The sequence below is a fragment of the Varroa destructor genome, unplaced genomic scaffold, assembly GCF_002443255.2.
Source record: "Varroa destructor unplaced genomic scaffold, Vdes_3.0 BEIS01000003.1, whole genome shotgun sequence".
NCBI classification, from domain to species: Eukaryota; Metazoa; Arthropoda; class Arachnida; order Mesostigmata; family Varroidae; genus Varroa; species Varroa destructor.
Window position 1 is genome coordinate 10,022,879 of NW_019211456.1, and position 27,801 is coordinate 10,050,679.

At 39.1% G+C, this 27,801-nt stretch overlaps 2 protein-coding genes across 13 annotated transcripts; one reads left to right on the forward strand and one right to left on the reverse strand.

Annotated features, from left to right (window-relative positions):
• Positions 1-1,319: 1,319 nt before the first annotated feature.
• On the reverse strand, positions 1,320-13,111 carry LOC111247154 (glutamate-gated chloride channel-like). 3 transcript variants are annotated; one of them, XR_015323642.1, is made up of 8 exons: positions 8,722-9,256; positions 7,930-8,004; positions 7,644-7,835; positions 6,632-6,794; positions 5,975-6,234; positions 4,484-4,601; positions 1,617-1,881; positions 1,320-1,510 (listed from the first exon to the last, which is right to left on the reverse strand). XR_015323642.1 is itself a non-coding variant. In XM_022797768.2 (7 exons), the coding sequence occupies exons 1-7, from the start codon at positions 8,875-8,877 to the stop codon at positions 1,736-1,738; spliced, it is 1,110 nt and encodes a 369-aa protein (XP_022653503.2). In that variant the 5' UTR covers positions 8,878-9,256; the 3' UTR covers positions 1,320-1,735. The 3 variants fall into 3 exon arrangements, 2 of the variants coding, with proteins under 2 accessions (XP_022653503.2, XP_022653502.1); XM_022797768.2 differs by having other exon boundaries at positions 1,320-1,881; XM_022797767.2 differs by lacking the exon at positions 8,722-9,256 and adding an exon at positions 12,735-13,111 and having other exon boundaries at positions 1,320-1,881; positions 7,644-8,004.
• On the forward strand, positions 6,269-27,677 carry LOC111247831 (adipocyte plasma membrane-associated protein-like). 10 transcript variants are annotated; one of them, XM_086983500.1, is made up of 12 exons: positions 6,269-6,317; positions 6,607-6,678; positions 14,133-14,229; positions 21,939-22,091; positions 22,362-22,509; positions 23,578-23,731; positions 23,963-24,137; positions 24,304-24,464; positions 24,608-24,747; positions 25,072-25,179; positions 27,322-27,407; positions 27,494-27,677. In XM_086983500.1, exons 1-12 carry the CDS (start codon positions 6,284-6,286, stop codon positions 27,603-27,605), a joined length of 1,440 nt encoding a protein of 479 aa, XP_086839626.1. In that variant the 5' UTR covers positions 6,269-6,283; the 3' UTR covers positions 27,606-27,677. The 10 variants fall into 10 exon arrangements, 7 of the variants coding, with proteins under 7 accessions (XP_086839626.1, XP_086839624.1, XP_086839625.1 ...); XM_022799266.2 differs by lacking the exons at positions 6,269-6,317; positions 6,607-6,678 and adding exons at positions 13,724-13,781; positions 21,040-21,133; XR_015323641.1 differs by lacking the exons at positions 6,269-6,317; positions 27,494-27,677 and adding an exon at positions 26,391-26,700 and having other exon boundaries at positions 6,495-6,678; positions 25,072-25,275; positions 27,322-27,406.
• The last annotated feature ends 124 nt before the right edge of the window (positions 27,678-27,801 follow it).

Here is a 27,801-nt window from a genome sequence, read left to right on the forward strand (position 1 = left end):
ATCTGTTGCTGGTTAGCCATTTAGGTGCTACGAATGTTGGCGCTTGACGGTCATGTAAATTACATTAGTTATCGATGAAATCTCTTTTTTTCTTTTCAATTCTGTAGAGGAGAAGAGTATAAGATTGGAAAATGTACGGAAAAACGTTTCGTCTAATAAATAGAGTAGTATATAAGGTATACGACAGGCCGATATGGGAACACTGTTATGGTTCGGATAGAGCGAAGGTGACAATCTGCTATTGTTAAACTAAAATGATTGACTACAGCAGTGGAGCATCGACTGGCTACGGCCGGCTTCGAACCCACACCATGCGCACGTTAAGTAAGATCAGTTCATAACAGCTACGTTATTATATATAGAAAACACGAAATAGTTTCTCGTCTCAATGAGTTCAGAATGAAGTATATAATTGATTTTCCCAAAGTTCCAACCTAATCTCGAGACGTCAGATACGGTTGAATAGGCTCAAACCCGAGAATATTTGGTTCCATTCAATAGATAATTATATGGCATGTGCGCAAAAAGACACGTGCTACCACGCGACTAAAGATAATAATTTGTCCATAGTATCTCGTATATAAATACAGGCTTTACTCGCTAATCTTACTGTCTAAAACGGTATGGGTCGGCACCCGTTCAATTTGGGCTACGGTCACAAGGAATTACATCGAATGTTAAAAAATGAAGGCTCTCCATATCCATGATGATCAATGCTTGCTGATTCTCCGGTCCCGGTTTCTCTCTGCAGCCCCCGTATCAGCTTACAGCATGAATAAAGTTCGGCACACAATATATCGAGGTCGAACGAACGAAATGCGGACGATCTCGCTCTGTATAGGCAAATATATCTGGTCGAAAAGGTTTGAATTCCACTTAACTCGGGCAAATGCTGCCTCCTGGCTTCGTGTAGAATACCTACAAATCCTTAACCACTCACGAAAATTATACGATCGCAGTTCACAACCTAGAATCGGAGATTGGACAACTAAAAAGGGTGGCCTCATGCTGTGTACATCGCTCAAGATATACGCTTATCAGAATAATAAACATAAGTATGGACAAAAGCATAGTTCACAAAAAATAAGAACTAAGTGAGTTTACCGCCAGAGTAATCCTTATATGCCGGCGTTCTCTCTCTCCCACAAGCACGTTTTCCACGCTGGGGGTTAGAGGTCACATAGGCCGCGTTAGGCTAGTGTAGGCCTTAAGGATCTGCCGGGCGGTAGCAATGACTACGTGCCACTGTACGTGGTTATTTAACATCTAAAATATCAAGCAATGCCTCGTATGTATGATAAGAATCACGCAATGTCGCATGCGCTACATTCTACTAAGAGATTTGTGGTTTATACAAAGAAAAAATTTCTTAATTACATATATCTAGTTTAGGAAAAATTTTAGGAAATTAATAAAGTAGGCATTTTTTTTGGAGTCACCGTGCGGTACATAGAATATGTTCTGAACTTTATGGGTGTTTCATGGGGTGAACTTCGTGGATCCTTGTTACCTATAAAGGAAAAAAGTTATGCGTAAAATCCGATAAAATACCTAGCAATAGTTATGCAATACATGTATTGATTTTCATATAGAGCGCAGAGCACATTATTGTGTACCGTTCCAATTTTCAGCAGAAATGGCCTCCATTTTGGCGATGTTGTATTTTGTCAAATGGTTCTTATCGCATCTGCTCTGGAGCTTCACTGCGTCGTAACACACATGTGGTATTTATGAACTAATCTGTACAAAGGCGAACAACAATGAAGTAAGTTAAGGTAATCGCGGAGAAGATCCCATAAAATACTATGCGTGCGTTATCTTCAAGGAATCGTCGCGTCGTTCGGGGCAGCTGATTCGAATTTTCTCGTCTGGAGCAGCAGCCTGTCGAGATAAACAGAATATTATCATAGTCTATCTGTACTTAGGCGTCATTCGGCGAGGATTCTAGTGTAGCCTACAGGCACCCCTTAGAATTGTGCAAGTTACCATTGCCTGTTTTGTTTCATTACGATGTTGCGTTTCAGACACTTTAGCGCTTCTATACTCTAGGCCGTTAACCCAATGCTAAAAACATTTTTACATCATATGAATAGGTGCGCCTGAAGCAAAACCCGCATAATTTCGTAATAAAAGAAATTCCCTTCGGGAATAAGGAGCTAACTATGGATTGCAAAAAAAAGACAACGTAAAAGATCAGTGAAGTAACACAGATAATTAAGCCACATAATCCGCAGTAGCTATGTGCGCGTATACTTTAGTAGCACCATGCGAACGCTTGGGCAAGTCGAATATTTTGGTTACTTGCGTTCATCATTATAATTGACTACACACTTTTTCTCTTCACTTTTATGTAAATACAGCATAATTGGCTACTCTATCACAGACAACTTCTCTCTAAAGACTTCATTCTTTGCTAAACCTCAAAAAACCGCGTTGCCTTAAATCGCGCCTGCAAAGTAACGATGAAAGAGTTGAGGTCACGTCCTCAGGAAAAATAATATTCAGCAAGCCTTCTTTTTAGAGCCAAGCTCCATAATTTCGGGCACTAGGCAGTAACAGTTTCAGTCGATAGTTACAAACAGCGTCTCCCCCTTTGCTAGTTGTTTCCTTTGTAAAATAACATTACAAACTTGGATAGATGGCCCTTCACATATGTATATACAAACGACGCTGAACGTCTTAGGTCAAACTCATAGGCTTCCTGCATCACTGTGATCAGTTCCCTACTTCGAGTATGTTACAGCACTTCTGCGTTAATGCGTCCAGTTTGATCTAATTCAACTGATTCGCTGTTTGAAAAATATATCATTTGCCGTTAGCATCTGATTTCTACCCTGCCCGTTAAGAATGACCCCTTACTAAGGACCCGCTACTAAGAATCACCCAAAATGTTTGCTGTTCTGCCAGCTTAACTTCCTCGAACTTAACAAACAAACAGCGCACCTTATTTTTGTCCCGATCGCGTCGAAGGCCTACCAGCCCTCGACGGCGTTTTGGCCTTCTAGACGTAGTATACAAAGTGTCAGCAGAAAAAGAGGAGACCTTTTTAGAAAAATACTAGGGATTTTTTTTGTTTTGCCTCTTGTAACTAATCTAAACACAACACTTTCCTGAACCGGTTTATTTCGCAAGCGGGTTTGCTTAAGAAGACTCTGTGACTATATATTTCCTTTTAGCGAAAGTCCTCTAACTGCATTTGATGTGTTTCTTGCCCATGGAGATCGTAAGGTATAGTCTGGAAGGTGCAGCTAAATGTTTAATCCTAGCATTCCTGAACCTGAATAAAAATAAAATAGAACTCGAATATTAAAAACAGTTTGAGTCCACCTATATGTTTGCCTGTTGTTAATACGTAAGACGAAATTACTAGCCCTTGACCACTTTTTACAATTTCATTCGCATCATAACAAAAGCTGAATACATGAATTTGACATGAAAATGTATACATGTTCACCCGTAGCAGACGATGCAACCTTAAACATAACGTGCTAGCGCTGAAGTACATTCGGCTGTTTTACAGGTGTATAGCCTCTTGTTTAAGTCGTCTCTAGTACATTCATTAAAAAAATGCTTCCAATATTTCATTAGGTCTGAGAGAAGACACGGTCATTTTAATTGAGCGCATTGCTTTTTGTCGTGTTATAGGCCCCTTTCGATGTTTCTTCCGTTATCTATCTCCTCTAACGACTTCCTTATATCAATTGACCTGACGGTCGAATCTATGTAGTAAATCCTTAAAACAATGAGAGTGCCTGAACGAGCTTAGAAAATTTAGCAAGCGTTTTTTGTGAATCTCTGGCTTAATGCTCCCTGGCTTGCATATGCTCCTTCAATTCGTACATCGAAGCTCAAGTATAGAGATGTGACAAGATGCAAAAAAAACGTTTAGTACTATAAGACATCGACTACCCCGTAGTCCACTCCAAGGCCCGTCACTGCGTCGAAAAGACAAACGAATTTAACGAAAACAAATGTGATCCCCATATTGACGTTACAATTTGGGTTCTGGCGCATATTACTGCGTACTGTATTATACATGAAAGCATATTCTGATCAAGCAACATTTGAAAAAGGTACAATTTACATTGAGCATAAAGTTCTCTTCAGTTATAAGATCCCTTTGCGGTTTTGTGGAGACGCAGAAAGAGAAACTAGTAGCAGTTGGATAGATGGCTCAATATCATAAGAACACACAGATTATGTTTATTAAAAATTTTAGAAATAAAGATTGTGATGAACATTCTGGATTGGACCTGTTTGGTTGCAGAAGTTCCATACCAAAGTAAAAATGCCAGTCAGCACAACGTGAAGTTGAGAATCACGAACTTTGTATGCACGGCTATTCTAGAAAAGCCCTTACGATAGTATTGCCCTGATTTGGATATTAAGTGCTTGCTTGAGTTGATGGTGGATTAGGAAAGACCAGTGACTGTCGCTTGCCCAGAAACCCGAAGGTCACGCAAACGACTCGCAAAAAACTCACCGTTAGTTTTGCTTTTGGGATAGCTGATTAAAACGATATGAAATAGGAAGAAGCCATAAACAAGAAGAACCCAAGCATCAACGGCATGGATGACGTCACTGGATGGCGCGTTCGAGACCTGGGAACAAAAACCGTTTGTTAAAATTGGAGCCATATCGGTGCGGGATACGCGTCTTGCCCTTATGGACAGCATCCAACGTGCATGTGGTCAAATCGATTTTTGCCACATGTTTAGTTAATGTATTTATCAACTTGACCATTATCTATTATGTGCATATGTGTGTATGTATGTACGCGCACATGCGGGCTTTGGCAGATAACGTCACCCTGAGCGAACACGACCCTCTGAGACAGATTACTCTAAATCTGTCCCATCTAATGAAAAAAACTGTTAGTAATAGGCCTGTTTCTCACGGGTGAAGTTCACAAAACGAAGCATTCTACCGAACTGTTCTACCTCGAGTCAGTTAGCCGAGTCATCGCACCGTATATATGACCATGATCATCATCATCATTTCGTACGCTCACGTATTCATTGCACGTAAATAATAGATCATAATCACGCACCAGTGCCTAATATGTACACTAAGGTGACTCAGTTCCTGCTAGGATATCGTAAAGATAAACTTCATCGTTCGGTTGAAATAGGTTATATTGATCGATCATGTGATTTGTATGTGCAATCACGCCAGCATGCAGCTGGCGCCGACCCAACCTACTTCTGCTATCATCTTGCAAAATTTACGTAATCAAACATTTTCTGTTATTTAACATTGTAGATTATAAGCGTATATAACCGACTTGCGTGTTCTGTTAGACAAACAAGGGCACTGTGGAAGGAGACGTTACGCTTGGAAATTGAATTGTCCTATGGCCTATGATGGTAACAATTCGACTTCATCAATCCCATCGAGAATATTGAATAGCTGAATTATCAGTTTCATATCTAACCACTCGGCATCATAACACATTTAGTTACACACACGCCGGTTTGTTGTTAATGCTACACTGTGCCTGATGCGTGCTTCGAGGCATTTTGTACTTAAAAGCAAATCAATGTAGTATTAAAGCTGGATTAGAATTCTAGTCTAGAAGCACATTCTTCTGTCATCCTGTCAACTAGCATAGGATCCTAGCGTGTAGATAAGGTGATTTCAGCAATTCTCGTTTAGTTAACCATTATATGGAAAAAAACAAATGACGGAGCTAGCATTTAACTAGATAGAATATTCTAGCTAAAGGCGGTGCGGTCTATTGCGCTGCTATGAACCGCTACCGCTGTTTTCCCGATAGCATCTATGTTCTTCATTTGTATTTGTTCGCTCAACATTTGGTGATTAGCTAGTCGTGACTTTAAGATCATAAAAACGTTCTAGGCTTATACGTATGCATAACAGGGTATGTTTATGATGGGCACGGAAAGAAGCCTTGCATAGACCGTGTACGATTGCATTTGCAATGCTATTATGTTGTAAATATCTACGTACTTACTTGAAGGGTAATTCCAATAACTGCAACAAAACAAAGCGCGTTTACGATGTGCTCGTTCTTCCGTCTAAACGAGGCAGTGATAGCTGCGCACCCGGCTAATACAACACAAGGCACGAAGAGCGTGAACAGCCAACGACGTGGAAGTCGGCGTAACCGGATTACCGATGATACACATGAAAACTTGCCGAGCTTTATGGACGTTACGCACTGTTCTGTCCGAATAGAAAAATTTTCTAATCGGTAGCCATCGAGTTCAATGCCTGTAAACGTGTGTGCATTGTGTGACAGAAGAGGAAGACTAGCGTACTCATGTGGCGTAACAAACATGGAAAGCCAAAAACATGTACACGTAAATTCGTGTTACTATCATGTCTTTCTCTGTGTCAGCCAACTATATCTGGGCCGTGTTTGAAATACAGTTGCAATACGAGCGTAGTTTATTTACTTAACGACAGGGCTTTTAATGGCCCTTAACACCGTAGGCAATATCGAGTAGTAAATAATATGACATCTAACTCGTTTGCACTCATCTATCATGCCAATACTCTTATTATCTCGAAACGAGCAGCTACAGAACGTCCAGCATATGTCCGAACTGTCTTTTCTTCTTTTTCTCTCACTTTACCATATAGCTATTGTACTCTTCTCGCTACCTACCCCTGTAAAAGGCAAGGCCACCGTCATCCCAGCTAAGTTGCATCTCGGTAAGTTCACGAGAGTAGGACGCCACTCGCAGCGGGCAGGACACTGACCCAAACGGGAACCAGCTTGCGTTGACAGGGCATGATAGAGACAAGGAGATGCGAACGCTGTGCTGAACCTGCGTGATTATCAAGTTTGGCAAATTGCGCATAGGGCCGTAAGCATAGAGGGTAGGTATCTTGGCGCTATAAAGGAAGAAGTGTGAAGAAGACGATAAAAGGGAACAGCGAACAACAGCTTAGGACAAGACGGAAGGAGCGAAAGAAGGAACTCGTCCCGACTAAAAGGGGCAAAATCCGGAAAGCGGGATCGGAAACGTAGCTGGGATCGAGTCGCAAGTGATTTACTCAATTCAATACCATGGATTCTTAAATTAGCTCGCCCAGCGCGGTACACGGCAGAACCACGGAGCACAGCTAAGCCAACCTGCTTCCCCTTGTGCTTGGCTGTATCTTCGGAACTGACGTCGCGTATCGAACTTCGTCCTGATAAACTTTATGGCAGCTAAGCAGCAACCATCCCTTACGTAAGGCCGATCGTAGCGGCAGACCGATCTACGGATCGGCTGCTCGGAAAGAATGAGAGGTAGACAGCTGTGAATGTCATTAGGTTTTCGCATCCTAAATGCTATTAAACCGCTTCTCATCTGGCTAACGCTGAAAAACTGACCAATGGCTGCGGAAAAAGAACGACAATGGCGAGATAACGAGCAAATTGCTAAACATATTTTTCTCATGCACATGCAGTGAAGACATCACGGCCTCAGCATTGCGGCTTTTCGGTTCTAAAGTTGTGACAAGATGATAATGCGTTCATGCGAAAAACCACACGAAATGTGTTTATGTTATGGAAACATCTCACAAACGAAAGCCTTGAAACTGTTCTCTAATGCCGTATGCTGGCAATCTTTGTATACGATTCGGTATGTGACGCATGGATGTCCTACAATAAGACGCGATGCACACACCTGTCCATTTGGGTAGATCCGGATAAGCGCGTTGTCGCTAAGCGTCTTGTGAACCTGGGCCTCCTTTTCGTTAGTAATAAACATGTCCGGCACCCACAATCTTTCCGACCTCGACCGTCCCACAAGTATATAGTTCAGTCGAGACGAGTTGAAAATGAGGCGCTCATCGCGCCATCGCAGGCGGAGTATTAGCTGCAACCGTATGAACAGTATCATTGTACCAGGGAAAACACTATGTGTGTGGGTTATGCTGTATGATTGTTTTGTTGAATCCATTTAGACTCACCTGTAACGACATTTCTCTATTCAACTCATTTACTGAGTAAATCTCTCGAATGAAAACGTTTACACGAACAATCAGCTGCAAAAAGTTAGATGTAAAGCTTCGTTAGTAAAGTCACTTCTTTTCGTAAGATGCCTACTTATTGGGTATAAGTGACTTCCTTTATGCTACCAAAATTTAGTTATATACAAACAAAAACTAAAATATAATACACATATGTGTTCTTTAGTTTTTACTGCGAGCATGCGTTCGTGTTGTGTACAAGTGCCTATTGTAAAAAATCATTTAATTGAGCGCTCTCGTTGATGATTATGTGGTTACGTTGTAACAATTAGGTCTATGCCGCCGGATACGTTTAGTCTTTCCTATTCTAGCGTATACTTATACATTGTATACCGTGGGTTAAAACCGCGTGCACTATGCAATATGTTTTATGGCCAAATGCACGACATATGCACTTCATGCTGCTACAGGCTATATTAAACCCCACTCCTTGAACGCATGCTTTGACAGGTGCAGATTATTTCTAAAGATCTCTACTGTAAAAAATAGAGCAACAGCTCTTCCCAGAGCAAACTGTCAGCTATGGCTTTTACGATAGACCTGGGTTCTCCCACTGATTCATCATGGCTTCGTAGAATAGAAGGTTAAGTTGCACGCCGCCTAATTTCTACAGAACACATTTAAAGCACAATATATATCATAATATGAAGACATTTTAAAAGCTTTACTCGACGAAGAAAGGGTTCCGCTAGCCCAAATTAACGATTTTCTAATGCACCAATAATGTCTTGCCTTTGCCTTGTTTAACGGTCGAATTGCCCTATTGTACGTTTTGTTGTTGAAAAGCTTATCCAGAATAACCTCTTCCTCCGATCGCGCACTTACTGCACACCTCGGAACTACTGCCATTAGAGTAATTAACATCCATAAGGAGGACACACAGCACATATTTGTAACTGTAACGAAACAAAGTTACTTCAACGTTTCGGTTTCCACGATCCACCCCCTGTATTGTAATAGGCTTTCTAAAAAAACTACAGGCTCAGCGGCGATAAAACAGTCCAATTAAAAAAACTGAAATAAATTTAATGTCTGTTGACCTTCGCGTAGACGAAAGGCATATCAGACTCTAATAAACACAGTTTCATGAAGCCAATAGACACCCCAAAGGCCATATTATCGTAGCAGCTATGTCTCTCGGATGCTGCAAGCCACACAAGTGGACCCTTGGTGGAAAGTGCCCAAGATGAAAACCATATGTTTTCAGGGTGGCTTCTTTGATAAGCGCAGTCGTGCCCCGTGTTTCGCCAAACCCAAACGAGTAGGGTAGCCATTTTTATAAACACTTCGTTCTGGATAGCTAGAAAATAATACCAAGGAAATCATGCCATACAATCTATATGATTAAACAAAGCAAATTTAGATGCTATCATAACCAATTCAGAACAACCGGCCAAATAATAAAGAGGATATATATTATATATTTAAAACTGTGTAGCCTTTTGCGTATGCAAAATTGTACCTGTTTATTCAAAAATAATTTCGACTGCATCCTTGAATGGAAACCAAGTGATTTTCTATTTTAAAGATGATTTAACTCTTTAATTAATTAGAGTATATATTAAATGATCTTTAGCACACCACGAGCAGAAGGCCGTTAACAGGAACATTAGTTCTGGCACTGTGCAATTTCTCGCTGGCTGATCAAAAATGCTAAAAAAGATGGCCGTAACAAACAATTAAGCAATAGTAAGCAAGATTTACTTCAGCAGATCACCAAATACGGCCATTACGATGCGAAAATTATATACTAATGCATTCGACAAAGGCTTCCTTATTTTGCAGCCTAAAAAGGCGCTACGGTAAATTTTAGGAAAACATCAAACATAAAGACATATTTTCAGAAAGGAAACATTTTTTTAAGGTGGAGTATTTCGTGTGAAGGAGCCAGTCATCTAATGAAGCTAAGAAAAAATTTCTTGTCCCGCGTTAGACCTGAGTTAGAGAGACTCGCATCCTTAGTATAGTCGGAAATAGTTATAGTTTATCCATCACAGATTTTCACGAAGTTCTTATGGCAGTCTAAAGCCAGCTTGATCAGCAAGAGTAAAAAGAAACTATAAGAATGTGCGGCGCTATTTTTACAAAGCCAGCAATATTTCACTGAATTTTGTCTAACTATGGTGGTTGTTCATGATTCTGGCACAAATAGTTATCCTTGCTTATTTATAATCCATGATCGTGCGTGATGACCTTGTTTTGAAAGCAGGCGACCTCAGCATATGGTAATCATCCGATTCTCTTATAAAACCACGTATAGCATGTTATTTACGACAAACATGTAAGGCACAAAAAACAGAAAGAGCTATAAATCAGATTAACCTTCATATTTACACACACGCTTACTTCATTTAGTTGTAAAGAGAGTCGATTACGAAGGTCACTTCCTTTGCCGAATTAACAATCAACGGCGTGCCATCTCATATTAAACTTTGGCCTCTGGCAAAATAACTCAGTGAGGTAATTTATGAAGTTCGGCATGGAACAGACAACGAAACTATTGTAAGTTCTGCACTATGATCCACTCTCTAGCTTCTTCTATTCTTCGACCATGAAATAAAAAAAAAAAAATTTGTTTTTTGTAATACAGTCAGAATTCGACAAAATGTAAAAGCAACATAAATAACCTGAAGGGTTTCGTCATTTCGACTCTGGTCGGAAAGAAAATCGTGTCAAGTTTACGATTCATATCTAAAGTAAAAGCACTGTTTTTGATAGTGCTATACAAAAAAAAGTATGGTATTTCCTTCTAAGAACATACACTCTTGTTAACCAAAAAAGCGGCAATCCGCATTCTTTTACGTCCCTATAGCGCCCAAGAACATTCTACATGTACGAGATAACTTCGGCTCTGCGTTACCTTGATGTCGTATACTGAATTATGTGTGAAGTAACGAGTCAGTGGTATAAGTGGACCCTCTAACAATGAATCTTACTCTTTGTTTTGATTAAGTATACATACGAAAGTACTGCAGGCTACCTAGCTCGACGAAATGTAGCTGGAGGCTAAACTATATTTCAATTATAAACAACATATAAATACTGCAAAATATCTTTTGCAAAACTTCCCGTTTTGTTAGGGTTGACGATTACCATCTACTTCGGCAAGAGATTCGAAATTACTTAGAATTTTCTCAGTTAGTTCTAGTTTGATCATATGTTTGTCATAGATCAAATCGAATTGGATCTGTATCAAATGCAGCTCCATAACCTCAGGAATCCCATATGACTCTTCCATAATACGTAATGAAATAAAATAGTCAAGTAAAACGCTGCCAGAGCCCCATTTATCAGCATTCCCTTAACTAGCAAATGAGTGACAGACTATAAACAGTTGTACTAATTTGACCAAATCATGTATTTAAAGCATGTACGTTGCATAAGAGTTTAAAATTTCATTATATTTAAACTGATAGTCCGTAGAAAAAGCAAGGTAAAGAATACCGTGAAACTATTCGTTTTCTCATAGCCATATATGGAGACTGTTTTAGGTTCATGCGATAATATCAAAATCTGGCTAATACTATATCCATAGGCGCAATATTCTGCTCGATATTTCCTTACACAATTGACCTATAAAAGTATATTATTTGCTATTTTAGGATATACCTTGCATATAATTTAAATAGAAAAAAATACAAAAAGACTAAAGTCTATCCAAAGACATCACAGCACACTTAGTATCCAACACAATCGTGTGGATTCTTGTGGGGGTCTGCATTCGTATAAATAAGATTTTACCGTTATTGAGCGGTTCGGACGTTGAACAACGAGCTCGTTATCGTTAATAATTCAACCCTAATAGTCTCAGTTTTCCCGCCTTCCTCGGCAGGCCCTCCCTATTCCCAAAGGGCTTTAGATATATTGAAAAACCTGCATGGTATCAAAATAGACAGAGACCAAAATAGAAACCTTTTCTAGAGTACATTATTGCACACAGAGCAAAAAAGAGAAAATCGTTTGGCTGTGTGTGAAGACCCTGATGAGTTCTCAACGTTGAGCGCACTGGTCGGTCTTATGGTTCACGGTAGCCGTCCGTTCAGTTGTCGTATTACGGTAACGGGACTGATAGAGCTCATTAGTGTGCTCTTGACCAGCTGCAGGTTTCTCCCAGCGAATCTCTTACCAACTTTCTTTTTAGTTTACAAGTTCGATACAAACTATAGGTGGGCCTATTCAAATGCGTGAAACTATAACCAAAATAATGGGATCTGCATAGTACTTAAATCCGTTAACATACCCCACCGAGTTGATTTATTCATCTATTTATTAATGACCTATAGCAGAGAGACCCGAACGAGACAACGTCTGTCCGGTTAAAAAGATGTTTCCAGTTCACACCCAGCACTGCCGCTAAGTATTGCTTGAAGCGGCCAGGCCCCAGCCCAAAACTGTATTTATACCGGATTTCGCCTATAGACTATTTCATGTCTTCTTTAATAGGCACACACGTGACGACAACACCCCACGAAATCTATTAGAGTAAATTCATCTGTGCACATTTCTACCAGTGTAAGTACCGCTAAATCCTGTGGGAGGGACCTGACGGCCCATTCGGGATTAATCGGGCATTGTAAAGGAACTAATGCGCAATGATAGATATATAATAATAGTATGAAAGCAGACAAGCTGCTCTGCAAAAGCTGGTTCAGTTTTAAGATGAAAAAAGGAGTTGTCCTCGCTGTTCTAAAAAAATAAAATTCCAATAATATAAAAGATTTTTAAAATATAGCGCATTGCTTTACCCGTCATCATCCGACATCTTGCTTCCAATAGTCCGGCTTCCAATAGTACGGTAAAATTCTTTTACTCAACGTATAGCGATTGGAAATGATCTAGTCCCACCGCACCGCAGCTTATATTTTCTGTCTGCAAAAGAAAGGCTTGTCGAATTTGACGGCCTGATTTCAATACACCAAGCAAATGGTGTTGCTGTGGCCTTGTGTGTCGCTACCTAGACCTGACCGTCAGGCAGCCTTGTAGCAACGAGATTCGTCGCGACAACTGCTTTAAATAGGCCAGTTCATCCATAGACAGCCTAAATGTACCTCAGCCTCATTAACCTATGATGAAGCTGACATAATTTGCTCTATCAAGCCAGTAAAACAGATTAGCTCTGCCCAGTTAACCTATGCTGTTAAATAAAATCTCAGGGTAAGTAGAATTGCGATAAACGCAGAAAGATATCTAGATAATTTTCTTGCTTAGCGGTTATAGATCGTAAGCGCTACCTCCGCTTGTTCTAAATGGCCACACAACCTAGCTACAAGAAAAGGTCAAGCTTCTGGGAGTTACTCAGTGGATGATCAGGCCATCGACGCTTCACGGCGGCAACAATCGATGTTCGACAGAGATAATGCACGCTACCGAATACGCAAGTCGTACGTCGCTCATTGTGCGAAACATCGGACGGTCCAGGGAACAACATGGCCAGATAGTCTCGATGGAGGACAAGCTCACTTGCTCAAAATGTTTAGGAATTGAAAGTAACAGAAAACGATTCAATATACTCAAGCTGCTGCAATATCGTTTTTAAAACTCTGCTTATATTTCAAGCGCTTCGGCATTGTGTGCCACGCAATAGACTCTAAATAATGTCAAGCTATAAACATTACGATATGTTGGTGCATTGTGTTATCTTTAGGATCACTTTATAACGGAGTAGGACACGCTTTTGCAGCATACTAATTGACATTTGCTAGAATTGTGACCTATAAGACAAGGTCAGAAATGTCTGTATATAAATAGCTAGTTAAACGTTCATTGGGTAATTGCGATATGTATACCAGTAGGTAAGCCAGGAGTCACGATTCAATATTGTTTAAATACTCGCGCAGAGTCATTCGAGGTTATTAACACCCACATGCATGGCAATATATATATATATATATATATATATATATATATATATATATATATATATATATATATATATATATATATAATATTGGTTCTAAATTACTCCTATAGTACGTGGATGGTATGCGGTTCGTTATTTTAAATTGTTTCCCATTGCATGTTAAAACTACAATTTTGCTTTGTCCTCTTTTCTGGATGTCTCCAACCAGACAAGAAAGGCTAGTAAGGATATTAATATTATCTACCAGTCTAATATAACTAAACATTTGCCGACTGTGTTACAGGGACAACATCGCGTAAAATTCACTCCAACTTGACCCAGGCGTCGGCAATACCGACTACTCTTTTATTTGCCGCGCTCAGTTTTGAAATCTCAAACAGGTACGTTAGTAATTTCTATGAGAATATTTTGGCAACAAATCTGTCGCACTAGAAAATCGTACATGAGAATTTATACAGTTTTTAGTGCAGCATTATCTATACCTATGCTAGCTCAAATCATTGCATCGTAAAAATCTTCATACATTAGCCATGTACGATGGACGAATGTACCCACTTAGCTGTAAAAAAAAAAGGTTCTTGCTGAATAATTACTGCTTTCTTGCATAGTGAGTAGATGATGTATAAAGCTCACCCAACAAGGCCGATTATAGCCCAGAAAAAGTGCTCCCTATTTCTAGGTTAGGTACGGTGAAGATTCGATTGAATGCATTTGAACTAGTTACGTTTTCGACCAGCAGCTACCGATATAAGGTGGATCAATTATTTATCCATTATTTCATATCCTTGTAGTAATAAGGCTTTAAGAATTTGGAGTTGACCTGCCGATTGGACTGTTTTGTATAGTCGACAAAAACGATCGTTCGCTAAAACAAAATATTCCCAAAATAAACTGAACTAATATTGGGAAAATAACATCTTTGAATGTTAGGTTAGGTAATCTTAAGCAAACGTTGTAGTCTGGATAAGCAGATTTTGTTTCGCCCTGGGAGCCAGCCAGCCAGCCAGCCGTCTGGTAGACTGCCTGACGGCGATATCGAACGTAAAAACCTAGAAGTGAGGCTAGATTAACTGAATGAAATTACTGCATCCACCGTGTTTCATAAATAAAAAAAATCCAGAGCTCTCAGTATTTATTATTTCCGGCATTCTCGTGCAATGTAAGCACACCTTAGTACGATGAATAAGTCAATCTCCTAACTACTGAAATCACTGATTCTTAGCAAGATCCGAAGTATTCCATAGTAATAATATTGGACATGCAGTAATTTGTCCATATCTTCAATGGGCTAGAGTTTCGCGTAGTAAATAGCAAAAATTTATATATCTGTCTTACTTTTTTGTGGATCATGATATGTTAAGCGTGTCTTACGGTAGCAATATAACTGAGTTAAAAAAATTCCGAAAAAATAGAGAACCCTGGAAGACATGTGTCGACCCCTCAATGATAATTGAAACTGGGATTATTATGCAGCGAGAAAGTATTTTCGATGGGCATGCAAGTTAACGACGTTATTATGACTTTGTTCAGATCAGTCCCACGTTCTCTGTCTATTATGTGCAATACTTATGCAATACATTGCCTGGCCTGGGTAGCGTTGCTGGGGAGTGTCCTTCATGCTGTGAGATTGTCTAGAAGTTAATCACGTAGTAGCGTGAGTTTACTTCGAATAAGCAGATACAGAAGTGTAAAGGTAGTTTACAACTCGGATGCGATAGGAGTTAAAAACGGTCGCTAGCTCAACAGGGTTGCAGAGTCACGGAGGAGCCTACTTGTGGTAAACCAGAAAGGTAGCAGACGTTGATTTTGTTCTCAGACTAACCTCAGGTTTGTGGAGCTAGGTACATCATTCAACCGTCGATGTAACGATCTGTCACAACGACGCCAATCGATTCTCAAATTTTATTAAGAGATCGATTGTATGCTATAGCAATTTGCCCCATCTATTGTATAATATTCGTATCGTACTCTTCATACGTTCATAGCGATACGTTCTTTTTTCTTTTAAAAGAACACAAAACAATCTCCGTATTTAGCTTCAATAATGTTCTCTATCTAACAACTGGAATTATTAGGATTTCTCCGAGCCAGAACAAGTTAACAGATTCTATGACTCTCAACACAGATTGAGAAGTCGTATTCATGCCTTATATAGGGATAAGAAGAGGATAACCTATGAAATGAAATTCGTCGTTACACTCAGGGACAGGTATTGAAATCAGCGTGTTTTTAACTTCACTAGACGATAATTTAAAACAAGCTCAAACAGTAAACTTAAAGGTAGCACTCAGTTTACGCACTTTGATGATTAAACCTTTACGCGTAAACGCGTACCCTTTTCTCGATGTACATGAATCTGTTAATAGCTGAAAGGCGTACATGACGCAACACAGTTGAAAGGGCTCTATTTGTCCTAATCACGTAGGAACGAACCTCAGATTGTACGTACTTTTGGCCTTCGTAATCCATCTGTATTAGACGCGTTTTTTCTGCCTTCAAATGACCTCCTTTTCTGCGTCATTGTTGAGAGAGGAACAGCGGCTTGAACTGCAGACATTGGCTAAGGAAGCTCTGTGTTTTTAGTTTCCGAAACAGAACACATCAGCCGACTGATTGATCCTTGCTATGTATTAAAAGATAGGATTTTCGATAAAGTTTATAGATGTTTGCAAGTAATTGAATCTCTCTGAGAACTTCAACTTAAAGTACACAGTTATAGACCACGTTTACGATAGAACGAGTAAACGTGTTGGTCTTAACAGTAGACAGAATTATAATATAATGGGAATTTAATTAACCTTAACCTGTAATTTCTGTTTGTAAAACTCTGATCAAGATGTGAAGGCATTTCACTTTCTTTTTTGTCAACTGCAGCTTATAAAAGGTCTATATATGTGGGTCTATATATATATGTGAGAGGTTGCTTTTCATTTACATTGGCATCATTAACAAGGAAAGATAATTTTGTCGATCTTCGGCATTGTGACATAAACGATGACCTAACTTAGCGTGTACTTGTACATCACGCTAGTATAATGCAATCCCAGTGTCTGCTGAAATGTCTAGATAAACAGGCTGCCAGATACAAGAATGACATGGCTTCTGGAAATCAGTGAACGCATTTAATAAGTATATTAATGTAGTTTTATGGATATGGATGCGAAAAATAGTTTTAATTTATACGAGAACGTATGAAAGTTTACTATGATTGAGCTGTCAGAATATGGCTTAAGGCTGCCGATATCAGGGGCATTACTCGAAGACGATGGCTGCCTAGGAAGTACCCCAAGTTGATGATTCCTAGTCTTGCGGTAAGTGAAAGACAGGATTTTGCTTAAAGCGAGACGGTTACCACCTGTGTAAAATAGTCGGCAAAAAGTACAAGGATTAACGGACCTAAACCACCTGAATATTGCGTGTTTTCCACATGCGGTTCACTTGAATATGCCTTTGCAGGCCGCACGTTCTAGTGATCGTGACGTTTCTCTCTTTTTAGATAGATACTGCGGGCATGGCGTGCTGTACACGCATGAGGGCTTCCGTATATCAAAGCGCAACTTGTACATATCTGAAACAATACGAAATTCTCGAGGATATTGTTCTTGTGTTTATCTGTATCAGCTAAATTTGACAACGCAGGAACGCTTTGCGCGTGCGGGCATTTCGGCCACTCAATAGCTAGCTTTAGCTGAGTTTTCCCAGCAAAACAACTTACTGCCATACCCATGTGTATACTCGCACGTGAGGAAATGTAATTAGTGCCCGCGGCCATTCGGGCTCAACATCGGAGTGCGCTTATTATATTTTTAATTTTTGCAACAGGCCCAGCAACGACCATGGCCTGTGTAAAGGACCATGTAAAGATGAGCGAAAAACATATTCGTGATAGCAATAGCAAGTAATAGTAAACATATGTTATACGCTGTGCAGTTGTCTTTATTATTGAGTATATAGTATTGAAAGTATGAATTTATAATTTGTAGCACAGAACATTATATTTTTATTATATATATATATATATATATATATATATATGTAAGTAAAAGTATAACAATAAAATGTTGATTACTTTAAACCAGCAGTTTTTCGCCTTTTAGATTCTCATCCAAAAGCTGCAAAGATTTGCACCTCTTACATAACAACCGTTATCATAAGTGTTCAGCTAAAATACTTATTTGCCATTAAATATTAAAATAACATTGAAGGGTAGCAACGATAAAACTACGTGGATTTTTATTCAGTTTTACGTTTTACAATCTACGCTTTACCCAGGTCTTTTTTCATTCCTTCTGTGCCGGTGCTCAGAAGATAGGTAATTATCTAGCAACATCTAGGGGATCAACACTATTATATGCCTGGCTAATCCCATTTTTCCTGCCAACTAGATGCCGCAGGACAAGAAGTTCTATCGAACCGATTACATTAGTTAATAGAAAAAATCATAGCTAGTTTAGTACACACATGCCCATAGAGCTGAACCCTGCGTAGATTCGTCATGTAAGCTTTAGTATATGCAGCACAACTCCATAATAGATACAAGTCGCATCAATACTGGAACATCTTATTCTATTGTTTTGGTCATTCTTTCATGACGTAAGTTATCGGACACAATGGAGCGCAACAGGACGTCCACTCATTTTTCAAAGGCGGTCAGATATCTAAGCTCTATAAATTATGCTTATCGATAATCGTTCGCTGTTAACATCCGAGTAAAAAAACAGGCGCGCTACAGGTCTTTTTGCCGGACCCTGTCATATCGAATTCTGGAAGCATGTTTCTGCTCAAATAGGTCTTTCGTCCTTCCAAATATTGTCTATATTCAAATTTTATTTCCTGAGCCATAGCATTAACAATGGGACGCAGGACTTGGAAGCAAAATGTTGGTACGCCATTTTTTCAATAAATATAGACATTTCTCGAGCAATACATGCGATTGCCTAGAGGGTCTGCGCACCTTTTTCACCTACCTAAATTCGCAAAAACATGCTATAGTGCCTGGAGAGACAAGTACGAGCTCACGGTTCGAAGCTTTTTTTAAATTTCCAATAGTAGAGAGAAAAATTGTATAGCAACGCTTATGAGCGTATCTAGCAGGAACAACAACGTGAGATGCGGCAAGTGTCTGCCTTCACATAATGCTCTGCCTAGAAATGGAAAGCATTTGGCAGATAGACGTAAATTCAACCAAGTCGCACCCCGATGCCCAGAAGCAGATAAACAGTGCCTCCACGAACCGTTGCACTCAGTCGTGCCTCGACAAAATTACGCTGTACTTGAAAGGCCGCCTTCGATAATAACTTTATCCAGTTATTAGGCAATTCCTTGTAAAATAAAAAAAGAACACAAAATACGAATTTATTCACTTGACACAACAGTATTTGGCATAGGGGCATACGCGTTTCGAACTGTTTATAATATACAGTAGGGCGAGTCAATGCTGAAACGATACTTGGGTCAGATAGGTAAACCAAACAGAGATTGATGAATGTTCCAGTAAAACACTACTTTGAATCTCTTAAATAATAACACTCCGTGCTGCGAGTAGAACGTTATTAAGGAACTGTGCAGCTGAGATCACATCTGGTTTTTATTTTTCTCACACAGACTTCCTTATCAGAGCACTTACCTGCTGGCCAATTCAATCAATGATGTATTTGTAATTATATATTCGGCAAAAATACCGTAACTTCACTCTATAGAAATTTGTTCATTCATATAGAGGCAGCGAAACGTTGCTACTCCCACAAGAATATCTATGCATATGTTCCATATAGCTTTGCTGTGTGGGGGGAAAGGTGTACTACCGATTAAATAAAAAAAAAATCAAAAGTAATTAAATGTTCTAAGACTTTATCATGCAAGTAATTCCAGCAAATGATATACATCATTTAATCTCTTACTTTGAATGTAAGCGATCTAAATAATGAAAGGCTTCAAATGTAAGTGTATTATTATTATTAAAGTATTGTTATAGTAGATATTAACAATCGATCGTCCGGGTTAAAAATTATCTTTTTTTTAAGGAAACACGTGAAATTTTTCTAATTAAAATTCTTTTACAAATCCTTGCGTCCTGTTGACCTCAGTCGCAAGTTTGTCTTCCACTAGGTTAATTAGACTATCCTGTCGCCACAAGTAGGAGGTTTAATAATGTACATCACACAATAATGTAAAACTATTCATAAAAACTAAAATTCGCTCTCTGATTTTATCTCCTGGCAGATTGCTTTGTTCCATCACGAAAGGTGAAAACTAAACTTTACCTTTGTTCCTCCATTCGTATGAGTTGTAATAATCAAATCAATAGATAGAACGTTCAGCTTTGACGACAACCTATACTGCCGTCTGTGAACACAACAAGTCACGGAAACTATCAGTAAAACGCGATAGCTTATTTGAACTGATTCACTGGGTTTCTATCCAGATCACAGTTTACCACAGTCGGACTATTTAGAAAAAGGTAAATTAGAAAAAAGACATTTGTCCATCGTCTTGGTCATTCCAAGAAGTAAAGAAGGACGAATTAGGGTTATTTTCCGTGCGCACCTATTTCATTCATGAGAGCATATCAAATATATGGCGTACTTGCATTTACCTAAAAATGTCACCTAATTTTGTTGTTGTGTGATAAGCTAACGGTAAAGCGTAAAAGATGATATTTTCTTAAGGTAAATTATTCATTTTTTTATTATTTATGAGGTTTTGAGGAGGCTCTTGGGTGACCTGTCGTAGTGTAACGAAACTCTTTACGATCTGTTTGAAAACAGCCACGGGTGAATAGTTAGAGCCCACCCTCATCAAGAAGAGAAGGAAAATATAATCAAATTAAGTTATTCTCTGTTTTACCCTATTTCATTTGTGCCTCCAAGTGATAACTATGTAGGTGCGGTAGTTGGCTCAAAAATAGCCAATAGTGATTGTATTAACAAGCTTTACGTTGTTGACAGCGGACGTGAAGGTCGGTACCGATTGAATTTAAGGCAAACCGAAATGGAGAACGCCTCTCAGTGGTAGACGCGAGTTGAATATACATGGAACGATGCTGCTGTGTTTACAAATAACACATGTTATAGATTTCAACTAAATGTTAGAACCAAAGAAGTGCTACGAAATTTTCGAAGACAGAAAACGAAAAGATCAACGGTAATACCTAAATAGCTAATGGCATGAACAAATCGAACTATTTTCAGGACCACTTCTGACTACAGCAAAAATGAGGCTTTTATCTATAATCGTCGCGATTACTGCTAAGTGCGCCATTGTAGCCAGAGCGAAACTTTTTGAGTGAGTACTATTTAGAAAATTAGCTAAATACAGCAGATTCATTTTTGATTCGGGCGCAGAACACGTACCTATAGACTACGAATGCATGTTTTGTTAATGTGACGTTATTAGCAGCCTGCCAACTACTTCAAGCGTAAATCCCATAAAACTAAACCCCCAGCCATAAATAATTAACTTCTACTCAGCTTAATGCATTTATGCTATAGCTATGCATTCTACATTTTTGAAAAAAATCTACGTAGAGCATTTTATCATATCACTATAACTATAAATTAATGCTACATATACAGGTCATGCAGGCCGACTGCCATGACAATCTCGAAGGTGCTGCGTCTTTGGCACTCTTAAATACCCCAGCTTTATCTTCCGTATAGAATAAATACAGGGTAGAAAACATACGTATTATTATTATTATTATTAATTAATAAATATTACGAATCGAATTTGCACTTACAAAATATACACAATTTCTACATGAAGCATGTTTGTAATGGTACTTCTAATGAATAATTTTTTTGATGCACATTGTACTCGCATGTATCATAACTTTGAGATACTTGATGATCAGTATTTCCTAATGTAATTCAATGTTCTAACATAATCTTTCACAATGAGGAGCGCTCCTTTGGTCAAGCCAACTTATCAAGCGGAATTCTTCGCCAGCAATATGAAGGTGCACCGACAGCCATCTGCGATAAAATACTAACATTATTGACAAAAAAACGCATTAAACAAGTATGGGTTTGAAGTATTTGTCATTCCAGTCGTCCCTTAATAATCTATCGAGTGTCTACGGTGCTTGCAGTGTTCATAGAAACCCAGATTACACATCGGGATGCAACGTGCGTTTTGAAGAGCCTCTGAAGAGCGATACGGCCTTCTTCAACCAGTTTATTGATGGAGCCAGTTGCCTGACGGATAATTTTCTTCAGAAGGGTGAAGAGGCCAACCCGTACGAGTGGGTTTTTCAGCCGAGTTTGTTTAGCTATTATTTACGTTTTTATCAAGTCGTCTTATGGTTAGCACAATAACAATAGCTGATGCAAAAAATTAATTTTCGAACCGAAAGGGAGGAAAGCTACAACGATAACTGATGACCGGCATAAGTGTCCACCAATAATAGTCGCCTAATACTCTTTCGTATATAAGACAAACATCCATTTGATTCTATACGACAGCCAGTGACATGTTAATCAGGCAACTTGAATCATCTGTTTTTTACGGTTAGTCTGCAACTTCCATACATCCCTGTGACCGGAAACGTCGACGACCAGCTAACCGCATACTTCCCGGAAATTGTTGGGCCGGAATCAATTGCCGTGGTGGAAGAAAAAGACTTGGCATATACAGGAGCGGATGACGGCTGGATTTATAAGGTACGTGTGTGAATGACGAATTTAAATTTCCTGAAATTCAATAGCATTTTTATTTTCATCGAAGCATATTTTCGAAAATAGGATCGGGTCGGAATAGGTTATGGCTAAACTTTGCAAAAATAGCTTTGCATTTTAGCTTTGGTGCATCTAAACGAACCCTTTTTTTGTATTTCAACGGCGGGTTAAGATTTATTTTGGGACCTAGCAAGGAGCCTAGAGCAGCGCGTAGCAAAACTATGCAATGAGTACTCTTCGACAAACTTCTGCACAAAAAACTTGCGGAAAAATACGAGCTAAACTCAGTTTATATGTTAGATTAGGCATACTAAGCAGCCTATACTCGCGTGATTCCGCTCACATAGGACTGAGCTTTGGGCCTTTGCCCGTGACCACGCACTATTAACACCTGTGTGCATGACTGAAACCTGCAAGAGTATGCCTGCATGACCCATCACTTCCGGTGAAAATGCGTGCCAATGTTTCAAACCTCTTCTATTTATTATTCCGTCAGTTTGGGACCTGATTAAAATTAACGAATGGCTTTGATCATGTCTGCGTCGCCCAAATCTCTCTGTGTACTGTGTTTGTCTATTTTTACATTTATATGTTATACTCTGAGTGGGCAACGTTCGAATGGTCTAGAGGTCTACGTAGACTACTCATAAAGCTATGTCGACATGTACACAGTTGATTTTAGTTTGATGAAATGCTCAGATCGTTATAACGTGATACCGAGGCTAGCTTTGAGGCCAAGGGGTAAACGTGTGATAGGATGGGCAGTGAGTCCCTTCGATCACTGCTCTTTCTGAGTCCACTGCGTTCTGGAAGCTGGCTTCCACGACCTAGCCAGTGTCGTGAATCAAGAGATTAGCATTCTGTGTAATAATATTCTATCTAAAAATGGCTTTTTTTGCTACTTTAATTAAGATTAAGAGGCCAATACTTTACCATCAAATAAAAAAAAGTGCTTCTTTTGTGCGAAAATGGATTTGAATCATTATAGCTTTACAGAATAAATGGATTAACTAATACACACAAGTTCGTATGGGTCAATCATTTTAATTTCAGATCGATTTATTGACAATGAAAGCGATCAAACTTGCAACAGCCTGCAATGCTACCGGAGTCACCGAATGCCGACCTCAAGGTATTCGGGCTACTTCTGACAACAAACTCTATTTCGCCGATTCTGCTGGTCTATGCCTTTATGATATCGCTACAGGTTTGTATTATCTTCATTTCTTTTTTTATGTACGTATCTAGTACATTCCGTACATGCACAGGTATTTACTTGCAAAAATAAATGAATCCATAGGCTAAGAGCAGCTAGACCCCATAAATACGAAATGGCATTAATGCGATTTACGGACTAGTGTATATATGTACATGTTAATATTATGACAATACACCTTTCAATAAGGCAGCCTGCAATTTGTGTTCTTTCATAAAACAGACAACGTGACCGTTCTTGTGCCTAGATTGTCAAAGGTGAATGGTAAGGCCATAATGCTACCCAACGACCTGGATGTCAACGAAGATACAAAAATGATTTACATGAGCGATAGCAGTACGAAATATTCTAATACCAACATTCTTCGAGGAACACTTCTACATGATAATCACGGACGGTAATAAAACTGTTATGGAACAAGAATGACGGGGCTTTAGCTGCCCGTCTACGCAATTTTATTAATTTTATTTATGTAAAGATATTATAACTTAATCGCTAATAGATCATTTCAATACGAGTATGTAATAAAAGAAGCAAATGCTATTTTTTTTTTTGCGTAACAGCGTACTGGCTTACAGCATCGAAACTAATCGGGTGTCAGTTCTAGTGGACGGCCTGAGCTTCCCCAACGGTATCCAACTGTCGCACGATAAAAAAACCCTCTTGGTCAATGAGATGAACAGGCGACGAATTTTACAGGTTACGCTCGACGGTGCCTCAAAAGGCAAGTAAAAATTTCGTTAAATAACGATGCACTACAGGATGGGGCAAAATGTCCTGGCTTTGACTCTCATCTTATTCTTTCAATCTTTCGAAATATATCAAATGCAGAACGTTCTATTCATTTACTTATGTTTCCTGAAGCAGGCAATTATACGGTGTTTACACCATCAATGCCAGGAGAGCCTGACAACATTCGTGCCGCGTCTAATAATAGCTATTGGGTGGCAATAAACCTCGCCCGTAACGGTAGCGAAAAGGTCCTTTTTGATTACCTCTCCAATAAGGTAAGTAACCAATATGTTTCTACCCTTAATTACCTCGTATAGCTCAAAAGTATAAATAATTCAAAAAATTGCAAGCATTAATTTTTATGACGATTTGTATGTTTACTCAGCACTTTTTTATCGAATAGCAAATTGTGTTACCTACCGATCGGCCTAATTTTTTGCTGTGTAACTCCCTTTATAAAACCAACTTCTTTTTTTTTCCACTGTGTTTCAAAATTCCATATAAAAGAGACTAGGTTCTTTTATAATAAATATAATAATATAATAATCGACCGCATCAATAAGCTTCTTGCTGTTTGTTTATATTTACTCATTTGGCAGGCATGCGCCACTGAAAATTTCGTAAAGATGAACAACCTGGTGGCAGAGTATCTGAGACTTGTCGCACAGACAACTCATCGAGTGGACTATATCGACGTGGCCGATAGGGTAAATGGAGGTTGAAACATGATATATATGTATATACGTATGCCGAGCGTCCAGGACAAATTCGGATAAACCGTGTAGGCCTGTTTGCCCTAAAAGGTATCCGCTCATTGCCTATTCCTGGTACTAGAAAAAGCGAGATTTGACTTAAAACTGCACAATCATCGTCGCGGACAACGATGCATCGTTGTTGAAGTCTCAGTAAAGATTAGTTGCTATGCATTCGCTTCAAGCTGGAGAAGCCTCGCCGAGATTATACACTTCCTTTGTTGGCCGAAATCGGCGGCCCATGTTATTGCAAGTTTCTATGCGGATTCCCAAAGATCCAAGGAAGTTTTTATATAGGAAAAAGGAAATAGCCCAAAGGCTCAAAATTCATCAAAAAGGTTCAAAAACCGTTTCTGATAACCCTGGCTTTTTGATAGATAAATTAACAGTTTTTTTTTTTTTTTTTTGAGAAAGTATTTATTGCTAATTCAGGCGAGCTCCAACGCCGCCAAGTCTTCTTAAGACTTTTGCATCTTTTGGATCCTTCGGTCTTTTTTGAACCTCTATATTTCTGGGAATTTTTGATCTGCTATTGGACCAAAATTTAGCTACTCTTGAGCGGTGGGTCAAGCGCACTCTAACGAGTCTACACTTAACGCACTACTATTGAAAACATGTCGTTTCGGAGTTAGAAAAAATATTCTGAAAATGACTAGTGGAACACTAAACTTACGTTTGCGAACCCATTTTTAGCGTGCCAGGTCAAGATGGGCTAATCCTAACCAAATTTTTTGATGGCATTTCAATGGTGTAAAGTTTGATAACGAGGCGATAGCTGAATATATGTACTGATGAAAGACCTCGTAAACGATTAAACTGCCCTTAACGGTAAGTTTAACGTTAAGTCCCTAATTGAAGCTGTAATCGAGGTAAATCGATGCTACAAATATCACATACAGTGGGGGCGAAAAATGTCGCTGAATCATCTGTTTTTGTTTAAATACAGAGATTTTCTGTTATAACATAGAGATCTAACGATATCTATGTATTTGTCGAATAGTCTTCTATAAATTCATGAAGTTGTAAAGGTTTTGACACCTCAAGCGTCTAATCCCCCAAAACATCGTCAGTAGGATCGACTGTGAACCAGGAGAACATTTTCACCATGTCTACAGCATTGCACTTATACGGACTGATAAACGTTGTTGTTTCTCTTGCACCACAAGGCGTCGGCGATCGTTGCAGTCCTCGTCTGATCTGTCTGCTTGTTCCGTGCCGCGCTATACCCCGGTCGCTCTTCTATTGCGCTCTCGCTGAAACACTAAACATCTGCCGAAAATAAACAATAATGATACCTAACTCTATAGGCAAGGGAGGAAATACAAGCCATTGTAAACATGCGATGTATCTCCGCCTCGAACTAAAGATAAGCTTCGTGCGTATCGAAGTGCTTCTTTTGTTCAGTCCGGTAGAGCTGTTTGTATCATTCTCATGAAATAATGCAAGGCGGACGTCCTCCTGGATAGATTATGGCAGGTTAGCAGGCATCTATTTGAGTCTGAAAATACTTCTGAGTATATCAAACTATGGGCTGTTATGACGAGGTTTGAGCTTACCAGCTGCGTATTTCTGGATATCTCGAAGGGCAGCGTCGTACTCGTTGACGTCAAGTCAGTCTGAAATGAGAAAAAGTTCATTAAAATGCTTTTAAAGTTTGTAGGTTTGGCAACCTTGTTGAAACGATCTGCCTTGGGACTGTTGTGCGGACGTTTGGCAAGGAAACGCGCAAAGCCCCAACGTGTAAGAGGCTTTCTGGCACTTACCTTGGAAGACAGGCAGTTTGGCCACAAGTACGTTGATAATAAAGGAACTCATTGTGCCAAATGTGTTCTATTTTTAAAGGTCGAACACGTTTTTGCCATAAAGTGAAGTCGGTGACAGGTGCAACCTTTGCCTTAAAGTATTGGTGAACATTAATTGGAATACCTTTTTGGTCAGATATATTTAAATGAGATGTGAGAGCACTGATGATCAATCAGTCTTACTCCCGACGAGTTTATAGATGTTTGCCAGCCTAATTGATGAGCGTTGTTAGGGTGCGGAAACGTCATCACAGATGCCTTACCACTATACGATTGTTATTGTTCACGGCTTCAGTTGAGTTCGTATGAGTTCGTATCGGAGATGGCTTCGCATCAAGGTAGCTTCTTACTGATCGATGCCGATGGAAAAATTACCAAAAGGTTGGTACGGTTCAGTTCACCCACCATCGCTACATTTAATGTTGTTTCTTCGTGAAAACTTACCCAAACTTCTTATTTTGTTACAGATACGCATCGAATCGATTTGATTTCTTTTCAAATCCGGTAGAATATAAGAAACAACTCCTGATCGGAAACGATCGAAACCCATATATTGTCGTTGTTGAAGGACTTGTATAATCTATACGTATGTAAGCTATGCTCTTGAATTCGCATCGAAATAAAAATTTGCATAAATCTCTTTTTAATTACCATCATGGAGTTTTTTTTCAATGTGTATAAAGGTAACTTGATGTTTATACACATTTCATAGGTAACATATACAAAAAATGAAGTTTATATACACGTATACATTGAATACGCCAAAGGTTCATGA

Bases quoted from the DNA above. Each gene is read 5' to 3' on its own strand.
- LOC111247831 (XM_086983498.1), top strand. From the start codon at position 6,510: ATGCCAATACTCTTATTATCTCGAAACGAGCAGCTACAGAACGTCCAG. The intron at 22,092-22,361 runs GTGGGTTTTTCA...TTTTACGGTTAG, and splicing joins GAAGAGGCCAACCCGTACGA to TCTGCAACTTCCATACATCC. The intron at 24,748-25,071 runs GTAAGTAACCAA...CTCATTTGGCAG, and splicing joins TTGATTACCTCTCCAATAAG to GCATGCGCCACTGAAAATTT.
- LOC111247154 (XM_022797768.2), bottom strand. From the start codon at position 8,877: ATGTGCTGTGTGTCCTCCTTATGGATGTTAATTACTCTAATGGCAGTA. The intron at 6,795-7,643 runs GTGTGTGCATCG...ATAATCACGCAG, and splicing joins GGATCTACCCAAATGGACAG to GTTCAGCACAGCGTTCGCAT. The intron at 6,235-6,631 runs GTAGGTAGCGAG...ACACGTTTACAG, and splicing joins TGGCCTTGCCTTTTACAGGG to GCATTGAACTCGATGGCTAC.